At 35.6% G+C, this 16,966-nt stretch overlaps 1 protein-coding gene across 2 annotated transcripts; it reads left to right on the top strand.

Moving 5' to 3' along the window:
- The first annotated feature begins 3,060 nt into the window (after positions 1-3,060).
- LOC110023465 lies at positions 3,061-13,760 on the top strand. 2 transcript variants are annotated; one of them, XM_020722901.1, is made up of 3 exons: positions 3,061-3,310; positions 12,484-13,355; positions 13,542-13,760. In XM_020722901.1, exons 1-2 carry the CDS (start codon positions 3,259-3,261, stop codon positions 13,338-13,340), a joined length of 909 nt encoding a protein of 302 aa, XP_020578560.1. In that variant the 5' UTR covers positions 3,061-3,258; the 3' UTR covers positions 13,341-13,355; positions 13,542-13,760. The 2 variants fall into 2 exon arrangements, with proteins under 2 accessions (XP_020578560.1, XP_020578562.1); XM_020722903.1 differs by lacking the exon at positions 3,061-3,310 and adding an exon at positions 11,926-12,127.
- The last annotated feature ends 3,206 nt before the right edge of the window (positions 13,761-16,966 follow it).

Below are 16,966 nucleotides of genomic sequence, written 5' to 3'. Positions count from 1 at the left end.
AACTTATAAGTATGGTGTTTGTGTTAGAGGACACACAAAAGAAATAATGAGATAAGCTATTATGACATATTGAATAAAGTAGTTTAGTTGCAATATCCAAACTATGTCAAACGTAATGTCTACATGTTAATTTATGAGTGGTTTGATCCCATTCCTAATAAGGAGCTTGAACAGTCAACCTGTATGATATTATCAAAGTTAGGATGAACAGAAGATATGCAGAATATGACCCATTTATTATGGCACGTCAGGCTCGTCAACTTTATTATTATCTTCGATATCATAGACAAGCAAGGGATAAACTTGATTGAGTTGTTGTATTGAAATATAAACCACGAAAAATTGTTGAGATGCAGAAAATTATCAAGCATGTTCACCAAGAGTTAATTGTGTCTGATTTTCATATTCAACTTAACTCAATTAATGAGAAGTTACCCCTAGAGGATACTACAGGGATTCATGAATAAGTACCTCTAGATATGGATGCAAATGATGATGAGATCGATGACGAAATTTTAATTGCTTCAACAACTTGATCATCAAATGAAACAGACTGAAAAATGATATGTATACTTAGATGATTAGCTCATGCACCTTTTTTATTTTACTTTCGCTTCTTACACTGTAGTTTTGCTTAATTTTCTTGATTTTATGCGCAAACACAATATGTTTCACTTTTCTGCTTTTACTTTTATGTATTTACTTTTCTATTTTTATTTTTCTTTCTTATATTACATACTAATCATGCTTCTTAATTCTAAAATTCTTTTCCTATTGCAGATGAAAGGTTCTCAGCTTCCCAGGAGACCTTGCATTCAGGGGACTCTGGGGAACATGTATCAGAGGCTAAAGAAGCCCGCCATTACTCGTACAACTACTCCAGTGACTCATTATGTTGCCCTTGCTCCCGCACTAGGTCTCTCGCCGACACCACCTCACACTTCATCTTATTACAACCCATCATCCTCAATCGATGAGCCAGACCCCTCAACTCCAGCACCTAACATGGCTGACAGCGCCGACATGATCTATATTGAGTCGAAGGGTGACTTGTAAATCAACTTTCTTTTTTACAACATAATAATTTCAATTTTCATTCCATTTTATAATGTACTTAATGGATCATTTGCAAGTTCTACCCCTCCAGACCACCCATGGTGCAGATCACAAAGATCATCCAAAACATATAAAATCAATTATATCTCTCATAGAAGCAGATACTGATTGTCATTCGTGATATGTATTTTAGGTAATTTGATGTATGATATTTAAATTTGAAATAAAAAGTAAATTTCTACCTTTTTTATATGCTAATCAAGCTTACATACTTTCTTATTTGTGGAGATCGTTTTACTAGTTGCCATGCCATCACTAGCAGATTCGATAAATTTTTGAGGTTCGTGTCAGACATAGGCTCAGGCGTATGTTCGCAGTGGTGCGTAAGGGCAGAGGCCCTCGTGGGTTGGGGAGGAAGTTTGGGCTGAGTTAAACCGAGCATGAGCCTCTCTGAAGTACCAGAGGAAGAGACAGACAAATTAGTTAAACCAAATGATGGAGGGAGTCGAAGGGGCCGTACTCCACATTGGAGGTTCGATCCCCCTCATTGAGCACTATCTAAGACTTGTATGATTATGTCAAAATTCAAAGGCTTACACATTTATGTAATTATGTTACTCATATATTTATCTAATCATGTATACGTGCCAAGGAGCTTGACAAAGAGACATCCACCACAAAATTTTACATCCTTATACATCAATGCGGGGGCACACAACAGTGGGTATCCGACCACTCTTGTCATGTCAATGTAAGCTTAAAAAATTTAATTCTATTAATATGTCAAATAATGTTTAAAATGTGAATTAATATTTGAATTTTGTTATGAAAGAGGAGTGCGAGCAGCTCCGGGAGAGACAGAGATCAGCTAGACCTCACCGTCCGTCAGCAGTGAAACCCAGTCTACCACTGCACAATCCAATTTTGAGTTGTGGACGCATACGACGAGGAAGAAGAAGGGGAGAGTGTATGGCCTTGCAGCAATGTGAATGGTATTTGAGGCTGAGCATTCCCGAGGAGCAGTAGGTGGCCCTAGCTCCTTACAGTCTCAACATGAAAAGCTTGTCAGGCGTGTGATGATAATCAATGAAGAGCTCCAATAGATGCGCAAAGGCTAGCAATTCGTTGCAGATAGTCTAGTGCTCATGACAGAGAGTTTTTATCGCCAGAGCAAGCGACACAAGCGTTCATTCGAGGAGGATGAGGAGAAGCATGATGATGATGAGGATGAAGATTAATGGGTTGAAAGTAGTTATTTCATAATGATAATCCTCAAGCATACTGTATCTATTTTACTCATCAATTGTCATTATGTTTTGTAGTTACGACAAAAAAAATTATTAACAAGTAAGACTTTTTCTTTCTTAGTTCAAAATTCTGAATGTATCAGTCTTTTTTTCTAAAGAGTGATGCTTCTAAAATCATTTAACATGAGAATATATGTACATATTTTCTCATGTACATAATAATTGAGGTTCGAGTCATAGATATGTAAACACATAAGAATTTAGTGGCATGTATATAGATCTTCCAAGAAGAAATTGTCAGTGCAATGTCTAACATTTTGTCATAGTAATAATAAGCATAAATTATGTAGCACTTAATATTTTACTATTTTACCTAGAATGAATGGGGGTTTTATCCTTTCCAACCCTAAACCCTCAACTGACATTACAAATTTAAGATAATTTAGAAAATTCTCAACTCAAAAAGTGATATAAGATTATCATCCTTTGAATGGTATAAATATAAAAAAAAATAGAGATTAGATATCACACACACGTAAATATATAGAAATGGAGTGGTATGTATGCAAATGCCTCTAATTAATTTGGTTGTTAAACGATTTTGACAGTTAATGTCAAAATTTTGAATTTGAACTTTATAAAATAAAAAATGAAAAAATCATCTTATAAAAATTTGATTAAATAAAATAAAAAATCTGTAATGCAGCATCTCTTCTGAATCATATTAGTCCCCAGAAGACGTGCAGTCCACGTGCCAAATTACGAGGTCAGCAACTTTAATGGAGGAGAATTGTTGCAACCTTCTAATACGAATTCGGTCTCGGCCTCTTGGTTCCCCGTCCGTATCTCTCTATCTCTCTTCTTCCGTTTACCCGTTCCTTTCCACGCACTCTTGAGACTTGAGAGAGATCTAGGGTTAGAAAACTCTCTCTGACTCCTCGTCGGTGCTCGCAATATGGTGGCACAAATCTGCTTGGCGACGGGGAAGATTCGGAAGGAGCAGGACGGTTCGTTTTTTTTATAGATGATTGCGTTTGCTTGAATTGTTCTTGTGGTTCCTGCTATTCCGCCGTTGTTTACACGATCTGAGGGCTTGTTTTGGTACTGTGCTGGAATTTGAGCGGGGTTTCGATGGATGTTTGGAGGGTTTGTTTTGGGATTAAGTTGTGCCGTGATTGTTGGATTTGATTGTTGTTTTTTCAGTGAGCTGGGGTTTGATTTATCTGTTTTGAATGGGTTGGATTGATTTTGTTTATGCCTTATGGGAAATTTTGACTTAGTAGTTGTTGTTGTTTTTGTTGCTGGAACTTAAATTGTTTTGCTTCTTTTGTATTGATTTAGCTTATTTTTGCTTATTCCCTGTGAAGTGATGCTATAAAGATTGGTATGGAAAATACTTCTGGATGGAACTAAATTCTACCAGTTGATGAATTTAGTTTAATTTGTTAAGCGGGTGTTTATTTATGTTGAACTCATGATATTTGGGGCCCTTCTGCTTGTTTTTTGTTGTTTGGTTTGGAAGAAAAAGGTAAGTATAAGAAAGGTTCATGTAACGAACATTTAGCCATGAGAGCTCTAAGTTTCAAGGACGTACTTGTGCTTTTACATGCAAGCCATCCAATTCCTATTTATTTAAACATGTATAACCTAAACTTTAATTTTACATCCATGCTGCTTAAATCTTTAATATCACATGAAAAATAACCAACATTTTAATTTTTAAGAAGGGAAATACACCTTTTTATGCATATGTAAGGTGGCATGTTCAGTGTGCGTGCGGGCTTTTTTATCTCCATTTTGTGAAATGGATATATGAGGGACCTTAATTAAGGACAAAAAAAAACACCTTAATAAGATAAAAATACCTTTAGTATTGAAATGTCTAGAATATCTATGTTGTTTTCTCTCCCTGACTGGACTCGCTTTTGTTGGACAAGTAAATTTCATTGATTGCTGACGAAATGTTGCTTATACTGCAGGTTTGTTCATTATAATTAGTTTTGTTTTGGCCATGTTGGCCTTGATGCTTTTAAGTAACTTCATATGCATTACTCTGCTTGAATTTGGCATATAGATAATCTTGGTGCACTGGCCTAGTTATTGATTGCAGGATGGAAATATTGTTTTGGCGTTTTTTTCTTTTTCTTCAGCTTATAATATTGTTTGAAGATGCGATAGAGCTTTGCATGCTTCGGCACAGTGCTTCTGTGAATGTTATGACATTCATGGCAGCAAAATAATGAAGCTGCATGACTTTGTATCATATTGTTCTTTATTTAGAACATTTTGGACATCAATTTTAAAAATTCATGAGCTACTGAGGACTGTTTTTTTTTTCAGTAGAAGTCAATTTTAAAATTTTCAGAAGACATCAATATTCATTTTTCATGTGTTATGATTGTTTTTATTTCCTTTGAACTCTACCTTTTCCTTGGACTATCTTTGCAAGCTTAGTTAAATTTTTATGTGTGTTATGTATGTTTAGGGACTTGTATTTATGTTTCTTGTCTATAGATATCAATTTTGATGAACTTCAAGGTTTATGAGTTCATATTAAGAGACGAAAGCTAATTGAATCTGTTGAGAATTGTATATAGTTTAGGCTCCTATTTGTAAATAGGAAATATATGTGTCTAGGGTTTTATTTGTAAAGCAAGTTGTAAGGCTCTATATAAGCCCAAATCTTTTATGAATATAGTAGATTTTTTGAGCAATTATTTCAATTTGGTATCACAGCTCTAGGGCTACTGTGAAGGGAAGAACGGCAGGCTTCTTCTTCGCACACAGGGAGGTGGGAGTTGCTTCTGGAGGTCTTTTTGTTGTGCGACCTTGACGTTGCTTTGCAGCAAAAGCAACTATCCTATCATTGCCTTTCAACAAAAGCAGCGATCCTGTCATTGCCTTCTAATGAGCGCATCAATCCCATCATTGGATTTCCTGAACGTAGAGTGGAATAAGGGAGTTTCAAATTTTTCATTGTGCTGCGATCCTGTATTTGCCGTTGTTGCCGCGCAAACGAAGAGGAGAGAGGGTTGCGTTTTTGCGGTTCTTGTTTTGGCACGTAGGGAAGAGAAGAAATGGGGATTTTTGAAGATCTTCGTACACAACGATCCCTTTGTTTGCTACGCAATAAAGGTGAAGTGCAAACTTCTGCATGTGTCGGAACTGGGAGAGGGCAATGCCTTCAGTTTTCGGGTCGCGCCGGGAAATTGGACAAAGTTTTGGCTTCTTTTTGTTGTGCAAGGGACATAACATGGGGGCTTCACGTGGAACAAGAACTTGCAAGGGCTTCGAATTGGGCATACAAATCAAAGAAGAATTAAATTGAGGATGTTAGGAGACGAAGATAGTGCGAGAGGTAAAGGGTTGGAACTTCTGGGATATATAGATCCAGAAGTTTTGAACGTCTTAATCACGCTCATACATGGAGCTAGCGTCTCGACGGGAGACACTACCTCAGCAGGTGCTCATACTTAAGTGAAACTAGAACTTCCTCCTGTGGGTTTGAAGCTTAATAGACAAGCCACGTATCTGAGTTGTTCGCGACTTATCGAGGCTGCTCTAGCTGGAAAAAAAGACTAGAGAGATATTTAATGGGAGTTAAGATTGAGCCAAAGAGTGACAATGCTCAAGGGGATGAGTGGAGGACCACACACGCCTTACATTACTTCTGGATTCTCAACTCAATGTTTCCATTGATTGCCTCATCGGTAGATAACATTCGAAAGATAAAAGACATCTGAGCAAAGCTGAAGATGACATATGCCAGGACTGAGAACCACATGAGAGTGTTCCAGATTCAACGTGACATAGAGACAATGATATATGGTGATAGATCGATTCAGGAGTACTCCATGGAGCTAGGGTGGCTGTGGCAAGATCTTGATTACTTCTCATCTATGTCGAGCTGTGGTGATTTTGGGTGCAAGAAAGGGGAGACCTTTGCACAAATGAAGACTATGCTATTTCTGGCTAATCTGAACCCAACCTTTGAGTAGAGGAAATTGGTCATTTTAGCCCAGGCAACGATTTCTTCACTTGATGAGGCCATCGTTGTGATGACACTGGAGGAGAGTCACATGACGCTACACTTTGAGTCGAGTGGACTTTCAAGTATGCGATCAACTTTAGACGCCTCAAGTGAAGGTATGACAGGTGCTTAGGAGACCCGCGGGTGCTACAACTGTGGAGAGGTGGGGCACTTGCGCAAGGCTTGTCTAAAGCCACCCAAGAAAAGAGAGACGGGTGGACGTGGACAATCTAGAGGCCGTTGTCGTTATCGTGGGGGCCAAAAGGGTGGAAAAGGAGGCTACTGGTCAAATCTGATGGTAGTGGATATGAAGGAAAGATAGGGGTGATCTTTACAATGAAGATCACGAGTTCCTGGAGATGTTGAAGAGGAAATAAAGCAATAGGTGATGTCATTGAAAACAATTCATTAACTTAGAAGGGTTATGTTTTTTGGAGTCCAATAGAGAGGGATCGTATGTGAGTATGAATGTGAATTTTAGAGAATTCAAACCTTACTACACCTTGGTCACACCCTTCGATGACTCGTCAAATAATGGAGGTATGAGGCGAGAGGGGGAGAGTAGTGATGCAGAGAGATTGTTACTTGTGGGAACGATGCCTTGTCTCATTGTGTGGGAAGGATCGAATGAGGAAGAGCCGATCCCTGAGAAAATGAGCCTGAAGGTGGTGGGATTCAAACTCAAAGGGAGCAAAGGGTGTATACAAGGAGGACAATGCAAAATGAGAGAACAGTGCCTACCATGCCACTCGTGCCAACAAGTCCCTTGTCCCGGTCTATCCCGACTCCCGAGTCCTGAAGCACCTATACCGTCTACCTCTACATTTGATTACACAGGTGATGTGATTCCTCTCCCACTCTCATGAATTTGAGGAGGACCTCTCGTAACAATGTGGTTCATTCTTCTGAGCGTTTTGGTTTCTCACATGAAATTGTTTAGTTTATCTCATACTCTAACATATCATCTGTATACAAAACAATCATTGCATCTTTGACCACCGTCTCTATACCTAAGTGTTGACAGGCTAAAGAGGATTCAAAGTGGAATGGTTGTCATTTTGGAGGAACTTGGCTCTCTCGATAAGAACAAGACGTGGGAGCTCACATTGCTTCCAACAAAGAAAAGGTCGGTTGGCGCAAATGGATCTTCACAGTGAAGCAGTCCCTATAAGGAAAGATTGATCACTACAAAGCATGATTAATGGCAAAAGGGTATATCCAGACGTAAGATATCGACTATAATGAGACATTTGTACTAGTGGAAAAGATGAGCACAATCAAACTCATCTCTCTACTGTGAATGGTGGATGAGTGTTACATCAACTGGATGTGAAGAATGCATTTTTTCATGGGGATCTGCTAGAGGTGTCCATGAAGATACCCCCAGACTTTGACATAAACCAAACAATGGATAAGGTGTGTAGACTAAGAAAATCACTGTACTGTTCAAAACAGTTTTCTAGCTTGGTTTGACAAGTTCATGCGATCAATAGTAAATATGGGCTATCGACAGATCAATACTGACCACACAATGGTCTTTCGACGACATGATGGTCACATTACTATCCTTTCTTTGTATGTTAATGATATGATTGTCACCGGTGATGATGAGGTAGAGATTGCACAATTGAAGGTAAGTATGGGCAAAGAGTTTGAGGTGAGGACCTGAGTCATCTTAGATACTTCATTGGGATTGAGGTGACTCATGGAGTAGAGGGGAGTGTTCTATTTCAATGGAAGTTGGTGCTACACTTTCTCATAGAGACATACATGATGGGATGCAAGCATGCAAGTTCACCAATTGCTCAGAAACGAACGTTGAGCGCAAAGGCAAGAGAGCCAGCTGATCGCGAGAGTTATCATAGGTTGGTAGGTTATCTCATCTATCATAGTCACTCATCCTGACATATCATTTGCAGTAAGCATGGTGAGTCGCTACATACATGATCCGAGGAAGGGCCACTTGGATGCAGTGTATCAGATTTTGAGGTACCTGAGGAGTGCACCAAGGAAGAGATTGATTTTTAGGAATAATGGGCATTTAGGCATTGAGTGCTACTGTGATTTTGATTGAGCTAGCGGTGTTGATGATATGAGGTCCACATCAGGATACTACATATTCGTAGGGGGCAATTAGTCTCTTGAAAGAGCATGAAACAGTCAATAGTTGCGAGGTCGAAGACGGAGACAAATTATAACGCCATGGCCTTGGGAGTTGCCGAAATGTTATGTTTGAGATGTCTATTGGTAAAGCTCAAGGTGGACCATGGAGCGCAAATGAAGTTATGGTGCGAAACCAACTCAACAATCAACATTGCTAACAACCTGATGCAACATGACAAAACCAAGCATGTGGAGATTTATAAGTTCTTCATCAAGGAGAAGTTGAATAGTGAACTACTAGACATAAGTCATGTAACTACTGGAGAGCAAGCAGCTGACTCCCTCACTAAGGGACTTGATTCATTAGATCTATCTAAGTTGTGTGACGAGATGTGCTTAATGGATATCTTTTGCCAATCTCAAGGGGGAGCATTGAGAATTGTATATAGTTACTTATTTGTAAATGGGAAATATAGAAGAAGTCTAGGGTTTTATTTATAAAATAAGTTATAAGGCTCTATATAAGCCCAAATCTTTTATGAATAGAGTTGATTTATTGAGATTTTTTTTCAATTGAATCACATATATCAGTATTGAAGATTTGTATCGTGAGAAAATTCAAATACAACGTGGAAAAGTGCTATAGAAGGAAATGGATCGGTGTGTTTGTTTGTAAATATGAAATTTAGTGATTTTAGAATTTGAAATGGGAACGCGAAAAGCAGATTTTTTAATGATTTTGAACATAAGTTGTTAAGGTGAATGCATATTTTATTGAATTCCTTGGCAATCTCATCGAAAAATGATTAATAATTTTTATGGGATTATCCACTATAAACATCAAATGGGAATATGGGTGAGAATTTAGCTTCCAAAAATTTTAGATTTAATATTCAATCGTTAAAGTAAGAGTACGTCGGGAATAATGTTGAAATGATAAATTCTATAAAGTTTCAATTAAGCCAATAATGTTGAATGGATTCAAGTTTTGAGCGGTGAATAGTAAATAAATCATTTGATAATTTGATTGAGTTTGGCCTAATGAGACTGCTAGATTGCTGTGCACAAAACCGTGAAATTTAGATTAGAACATTATTATAGTAGTGGGATAGTTGGAGTAACATCTATTTAAGATAAGATGGTGTAAAATAAGCTTGCACTCTGATTGACGATTGTGGGAAGAAAATGTAGGATTTAAGGATTTTTATATTTACTTAAAGTACCTATATTTGAGAAATACAAAGTAAATGAAATACAGAGCAGTTTGATTTTCAGGACTGATTTGTTTGAATGAAAATTAAATAAATGAAGTTATTATTTCTTCTTTTGTTAGGATATATTTTGAATGTAAAAGTCTCTTTCTCTCTCTCTCATTCTCTCCCTCACACGCCCATTTTTGGCTCCTGTTTGTTAGGTTAGATGGTGTCGGACAGAGGTGGTTGGGGATGGCTGTGGCAACAACTGTAGATGTAAGTGTGATAGCGACATCAAGGAGGGGGCTTGTGGATAGTGGGTTTGGATAATTGACGGGGGTTGAAACTGCAGCAAAGTGGGTTTGGGGACTGATGTGAGGATGAGTGCAAGAATGGTGGTGGCTCGAGAGGTGGGATCTTGGGCGGCTACTTTGGTTTGGAGTAAGGGTGCCAACTAATTAGATTGGAGTTTTGGCACAATAATGTATGTGGAATTTGCCTGATGTGAGAGAATTTGGAATACACAAAATTTGAGGCTTTAGAAAAATTCCAAATTTTTTTTTTAAGAAAAAAAATTTCATATTCTTTTTTTATACCAAACACCTGAAAAATGAAAACCCATATATTCTTTTTACTTTACACCGCTAATACATGCAAACAAACAACCCTAAAAAAGGAGAGGCATAACGGATATCAGAGTAAAAAGAAAAAAAGAAAAAAAGAAAAAAAGAAAAAAAGGTTAAGGAAAAGTTGTTTTTTTTTTCTTATGATTGAGAATTTTTGGAGTAAAAATGATCATTTTCTCTTCTTGATTGGGAGTTGATAAGAATGAGAAGACAGGAATGATGTCTGTTAAACACAGAAGGAATGCAACCATTACACGCTCTACGCTCTTCTGGCTGGTTGTTATTAACTAATGTATTGGTCTGTTAATACACTACCTCGCCTAATAATCTGATTGGATTTATTTGAGGTGTGAATTCCTTGATGTGAATATGAAGTTCGGCTTTATTGAAACATATATCATCCTTTATAGTTTTTACAGTTCCACTGTCTTTAGTGCCTGTAGATCAGCATAAAACATAAGGATGAAGAATCTTCTTCATTGTTTATCTTCTCTCCAGTACACCTCCAATTTTTATTTTATTTTTTATTCTCTCTAGTACATTTCATTAGCAAAATATGTTTGCAGTTGAGAATGATTGAGATGCTAAAGAAATTTTGATCATATCAAGCTAAACCTGATGTACCTAAAGAAATTGGATAGAACACAGAAGATCAATTGGCAATATGCTAATTTAATCTTTACAAATAAATGAAAATGTTTCATTATATGGTTGCTTATGTAAAACCACCGCAGTCAACTAACAAATTATGGAAACAAGTCGATGAAAATGGAAAATTGAATTGAATTATTTCTTCATTATTTTTGTAGCATTCTCGAACTTTGTACCATCTCCAAATTTCCAGGGCCCACCCTTTCTCTGACTACAGGAAAATGAGTGATTGTTGCCTTTTGTAAACTTGGGTGGGAATTTATTTCAACCAAATCAATTCATATTTGTCTCTACTTTGTGCTGAATTTGGAACTGAAACAAATTATTTATTTTAATTTTTTTTTTTAATTAGTTCATATTCGCATCTTGGGTATGAATACGGGGCAAAATACACTGATGAGATTTGTATATAGAATTAATGTTAGGTCATTTAGAGATTTTAATTCTGGGCGATGTTCTCTTACAAGTATGAGAATTGTTCTATGGTGAATTCCTTTCTTTTTATTTGCTTTCATCTTTTATTGTTTGCTGTTGGTTCGAACGATTAGGTTTAGTCATATTTAATATAATATGTTTTCATTAACAATTCAAACACGTGTTTTTGACTTTCTTGATTTTGAATTTGTTGTCAATTTCTTGTGGAAGGCCATTATTCTTTTGGTTTGAATCGTTTCCAACAAGTTTTTTGTTTTCATTTATGGTAGCAATAATTATTTAAGATTAATAGTTTGCTTCTTTCAGATTTTGCATTCTTGTTACATGATTTCCACATCTCATGTTAGATTTGCATTAGAAACTCTAATTCTTAAAGTGTTACATCGCAAGGGTGATATGGATAGAAGTTTGCAAAATGGGTTGGGGAAAGTAGTTCAACAGCTCATGCAACAGTCGGACAAAAATGAATGCAGAACGAGGGTTCTTAAAACCAATCCAAAATAACCTTGATTAGTCAAATGGTGCTGATGATGGTGATACAACTTAAACTCGGATTTATGTGGTGATTCTTTTTCTGAGCAAATGGATTTATAAATTTCTCTGCCCAACAAAGAGTCATTTGCAGATACTATTATTATATACAAATATTTCAATAATCTGTCCCATTCAAAGTTTTGGATCGATCATATTTTTTGAGCATTCAATTTTGTCAGAGTCAGTGAAGCCATTTATCGTTTTTTCCTCAACATTTCATGACTAGTGAACAACAACCGACGAAAGAAGAAGGTATTCAATCAATACCGGTGAAAATGGATATGCTATTTTCTCAGTTAAACAGATACAATCGAAAAAAATACTGGGTGCACAAACAAGAGATAACTTATGCAGTGAATTGTAGCCTAACTTGTGAGCAACTGTAAAAAAAGATGGAAACATGATTATAACTACCTAATTAAATAAACTCTTGGTAGTTGTTTGGGATTATTTTTATTTTAGTTTTTACTCTTTTATTAGTTTTGCTTATATTTTGATATGAAATAAAAAATTATTTGTCATCAACCTTCATTTTTATAGCTAGTTAAATCAACCTTCACCTTCCCCGTAAAAATTCCTCACTTTAGTAAAATTTGACATTTCTTCAGGAACTTCTTTGAGGAAACTGAGCCATTCAAGCTCATTTGACTTTGACAATATTCAAGTAAATATCAATTGGGAAGATGTGACTTGTCCCATCTGCCTGGATTTCCCACACAATGGGGTTCTTCTTCAATGCAGCTCCTATGACAATGGCTGCCGTCCTTTTATGTGTGATACAGACCACACACACTCCAACTGTCTCAACCGGTTTAAAAGCGCATCAGGAGTATCTCAGGCAGCGGAATGCTTGGTTGCGACCGAGTCATCTACCATGCTGACTCGAATGTTTCCGTCAACTTTTGAGAACCGTCCTGCCTGCCCCTTATGTCGAGGAGAGGTGACCGGTTGGGTCGTTATCAAAGAAGCACGTGCTTACTTGAACATGAAGAAGCGGTGTTGCCAAGAGAAGCAATGCCATTATATGGGCAATTTCATTGAGCTTCAGCGCCATGCTCTTTTGAAACACCCTCATTCTCGTCCATCAGCGATAGATCCCGCTCACCAACAAGATTGGGAAAATTTTCAGCAATCTTCAGATATTATAGATGTCCTGAGCACCATACATGCTGAAGTTCCACATGGAGTTGTGCTGGGGGATTATGTGATTGAGTATGGTGATGATGAGGATGGAGATGGTTACGAGGATTTTGGCGGTCGTGGGGCTAAATGGTGGACTTCTTGCATTCTTTATCAGGTATTTGGTAAGTTGAGCTGTACGGGAAATAGACAGAGATCTAGTAGGCGTAATTTGACACGTAGTCGTGTCGGGTCGAGCTCTAATGGCTCGAATGAGGGTTCTCCATCATTTGTTGATGCTTCAGTACATCGATTCCGGCAAGAAGAATTCGAGATAATCAATTGAACGACTAAGTTACAGGTTTGTTTATGATCTGTTTAATATGTTCATAGTTTAAAAATTTTTGAGTCATAAGAACTGCACTCCTTTCCGGATTACTTGTTTCATATTTTCATATCAAATAACTTCTTTCCCCGTAAAATATGATCCTTCTTTTTTAATTTAAACAATATATGATCTTTCATTCTATTATTTTTTTTATTGTAGCTATCGGGGGCGCATATCTCGCTAAGACGGTCTATGTCCACAATTCGCCGCTGGACCGCAGGAGCTATCTTCTGATGGGATCTTCTATTTTCTTGTACTTCTTCATTTCATTTTTTTCTCTCTCTTATAGTTTACCTTATAGCCTTTGCGAGGCAATTGCCTGTACATAGGTAAAATTAGTATGTTATGGTTATTGCATACCCACAATTGTCTTTTTAATTCTTTTAATTTATATCAATCTTTCTATTATTTTGACTCTTTTTCTTAGAATGGCTTCTCTTTGCTGTTGTTGTTTAAAGAAAAAAGGACGTAATGTTAGTATTCTTTGGAAAAATAGAAGTTATTTATTACGCTTGAAGAAAAGAGTTAAAATGTAATGAAGTCGCAGCTATAAACATTTATAAGAAAGAAAAAAAAAAAGAAATTGCAAAGAGCCATATATGCCACAGCTTTAGATTTCTTTTTCTAGTCTCTCCAATGACATTAAACATTCTTGAAGCTTATAAGTTTTATCATTAGAAATCTAAAGCCAACTTTTCGTCATATCTTCTTCTCTTGAGCCATAAAATTTGTTATGTTAAAGGTCAAACGATCAACGCTCACCATGTTCTCTCTCTCCCTCGAACATGATCTTCTCCCCCTCATAGCCATATGAAGTTTCCATATTGATAGACCAATATTTATCACACACATTTATGATATATTCATCAAGTTGATTAATTTTTAAATGATAATTAAGCTCAGAGTAGCCCATCAACATCTCTAATCATTGACTCGCTTGCTGTGCACAACTGTTTTTCTTTGACTCGCAGTTCACATGCTCTTTGGACTCCTCCATTACTTTGCCAACACTAATATAATATTGCAAAGATGTTAGGGTGTCATTTAGAAGAAGTTGTCATATTGTAACTAATTTTAACATGTTAAAAGCTCCGTGGCAAAGATAATGTTATCCAAATATGCCATAACCTCTATGTATTGACTGACAACCCTTCAAAGAATGTGCCAACTTATCTTAGTAACTGATCTTCGCTTACATCCACCACTAGTGCCTTGTTTGAAACTTCATCTAGAATGAAAATTGAAAAACTTGAATGTAAAAATATAATAAAACCAACTATTTTCATCATTTTGGAGATAGTGGTTGATGAGCTTGAAGCCTTGATGTCGAAGAAATTTCAAGCCAATTGCATGAAGTAAGAGAAAGGAGAAACTATCCCTATTTACGGTAATGGAAAGGGTTTGATAGTAAAATGTTCGATCAAAATTAAATCATTGTCATGTTGTCATCACCTTCTCTTAGAAAAGGACTCGATGAGTCTTCTTGCCTGCCATGTTTTCGTAACGCGTTGCCATCAATATTTTTGGTAGCCATTAACAAATTGCGCATGCTATCTGTATTATAGATTTCACTCTCACATAATGAAGTATTCAGTAACTAAGTTCAACACCCATGTGATAAGGTTTGACACCTACTGTTTTTCATTTATGGCTAATGCACTCAATATCAAAAGTTGTATGAAAGAGTGGGTGGAAAAACCTACGAGTATATAAGGACAAAACATGAGTTTTTTACATATTATTAAGCTTGAGAGAAACTAATATATAGTCTTCTCTAATAAATTTGAAAATTTACATATTTTATATTTTAAAACGATTCTTTTAATATTTACTCTCAATTTCCTATCTTTAAACTAAATTGCAATTATCTTTCACATTCTCCCATTTTGCAAAGGGTGAAGAATATCTTATTCTATTTTTCAAAAAATTAAAAATAAAAAATAAAATAACGCCACTCAAAGTTTAGTAAAAAAAACCATTTCATTTTCAATAGAATGAAATTAAATGTTGAAAATTATTTTTATAGCTTTATTAAATTATTTAAAATATGATAGTAATTCTATAATTTTTAGGATTTTAAATTTATTATTATCATGCACATACTAGAAAATTCATAGTGAATGGGTAAAAAATTAAAGTTCTAGTTTTTTTTTTTCTTTTTTTTGATCTTGCAAAAAAAGCAAAAAAAATTGCATAAATAGAGATAAATGAATAAAATATTAAAAAAATTAAAATATTTTTGTGAAAAAAAAAATCATTTGACATGTCGAAGTTTAAATAATTGACTATGCGTGTGAGATCACAAAAAAAATTTTTTTTTTTCTATATTTAAAGAAGATGTTTATGCGAGTTGAAAAAGGCATGATTACAAATTTGAGTGTATTTGCTTGACTTTTCGTTATTGTAGTAGTTATTATGAAAAAAACAACAGAAAGCAGGGATAGTTGGATAATGTTAATGGGGCGAGAGTGGTTAGGAGAACATAATAAGGAGATGATAGTTGGATGATAACAGTCACACGATAATTGTCAGGGGATGATTGGTGGGCATTGATTGAGCGATAATTATCAGGAGAAATACTCGAGCGAAACTAAAAATGATGAATATGTAAAGACGCTCAAGAGACAATAGTCAACTGATATTCATTGAGAGATTATATATGGGGAATGATCAAGCAAAGACATTGCGATGATGGTGATGGTGTCATTCATGAAGAAGAGCTCTATTGTTCTTAAGATCCTTCACCTTTTTAATTTTTTTGTTTACCCGCCTGTACGTAGAGAATATAAGTCCACTTATAATACTTGAGAACGTCAGTTTAGTCACTTACATGTAGTTTTGATTGTTGCTTTTAATAGTAAACTATTGAACCAACATTAAAGTGCATTAAGAGATGCATCGAATCACTTTTGGTCTCATTGCCTTAGTTCTTTCAAAATATTTATTTTTACAAAAAAAATTACTGAAGAAACTTTGGATGGTCTTGAATCTAATTTTAAAAGTTTTAAATTTTAATATTTCATCAAAATTTATATTTAATTGAACGAATTTTCTAAGATGTATAAATGAACAATGATAAACAAGAATATTAGATATTAAAAGGTCAATCAGTACGATATTAATTATAGATTATATAGATATATTATCACTTTTATTACATACACACCACACAACTGGTATGTATTTACATATCCAACACCTAAATTTTCATATTTATATGAATAACACTTAAATTTTTAAAATAATATCAGAAGGATCACACCTAATAATTTTATAGTCTAAATTGTCTAAATAAACATAATGCATACCCTAATAAACTACATTTTTTCATGCATAAGCTAATACATCAAAGGGTGATAAATATAAATATCAAAATTTAACTATTAGATATATAAATACATAAAATTACATGCAATGCATATAAAATTTGTATGTAAAATTTCCTGTTTTCTTTCTTGTAAAACAGTTAACTATTGAGCAAATTTACTAAGCACAAGTTCTAAGCTTGAAAAAGCAATTACAGAATATTTCAGTGACGCAAACGCAAATAATCCTTTCATGCGCCTATAAAAGCTGGATTCGAG

This window comes from Phalaenopsis equestris, unplaced genomic scaffold (genome assembly GCF_001263595.1).
Source record: "Phalaenopsis equestris unplaced genomic scaffold, ASM126359v1 Scaffold000224, whole genome shotgun sequence".
Lineage (NCBI taxonomy): Eukaryota > Viridiplantae > Streptophyta > Magnoliopsida > Asparagales > Orchidaceae > Phalaenopsis > Phalaenopsis equestris.
This window is presented reverse-complemented; position numbering and strand designations above follow the sequence as displayed.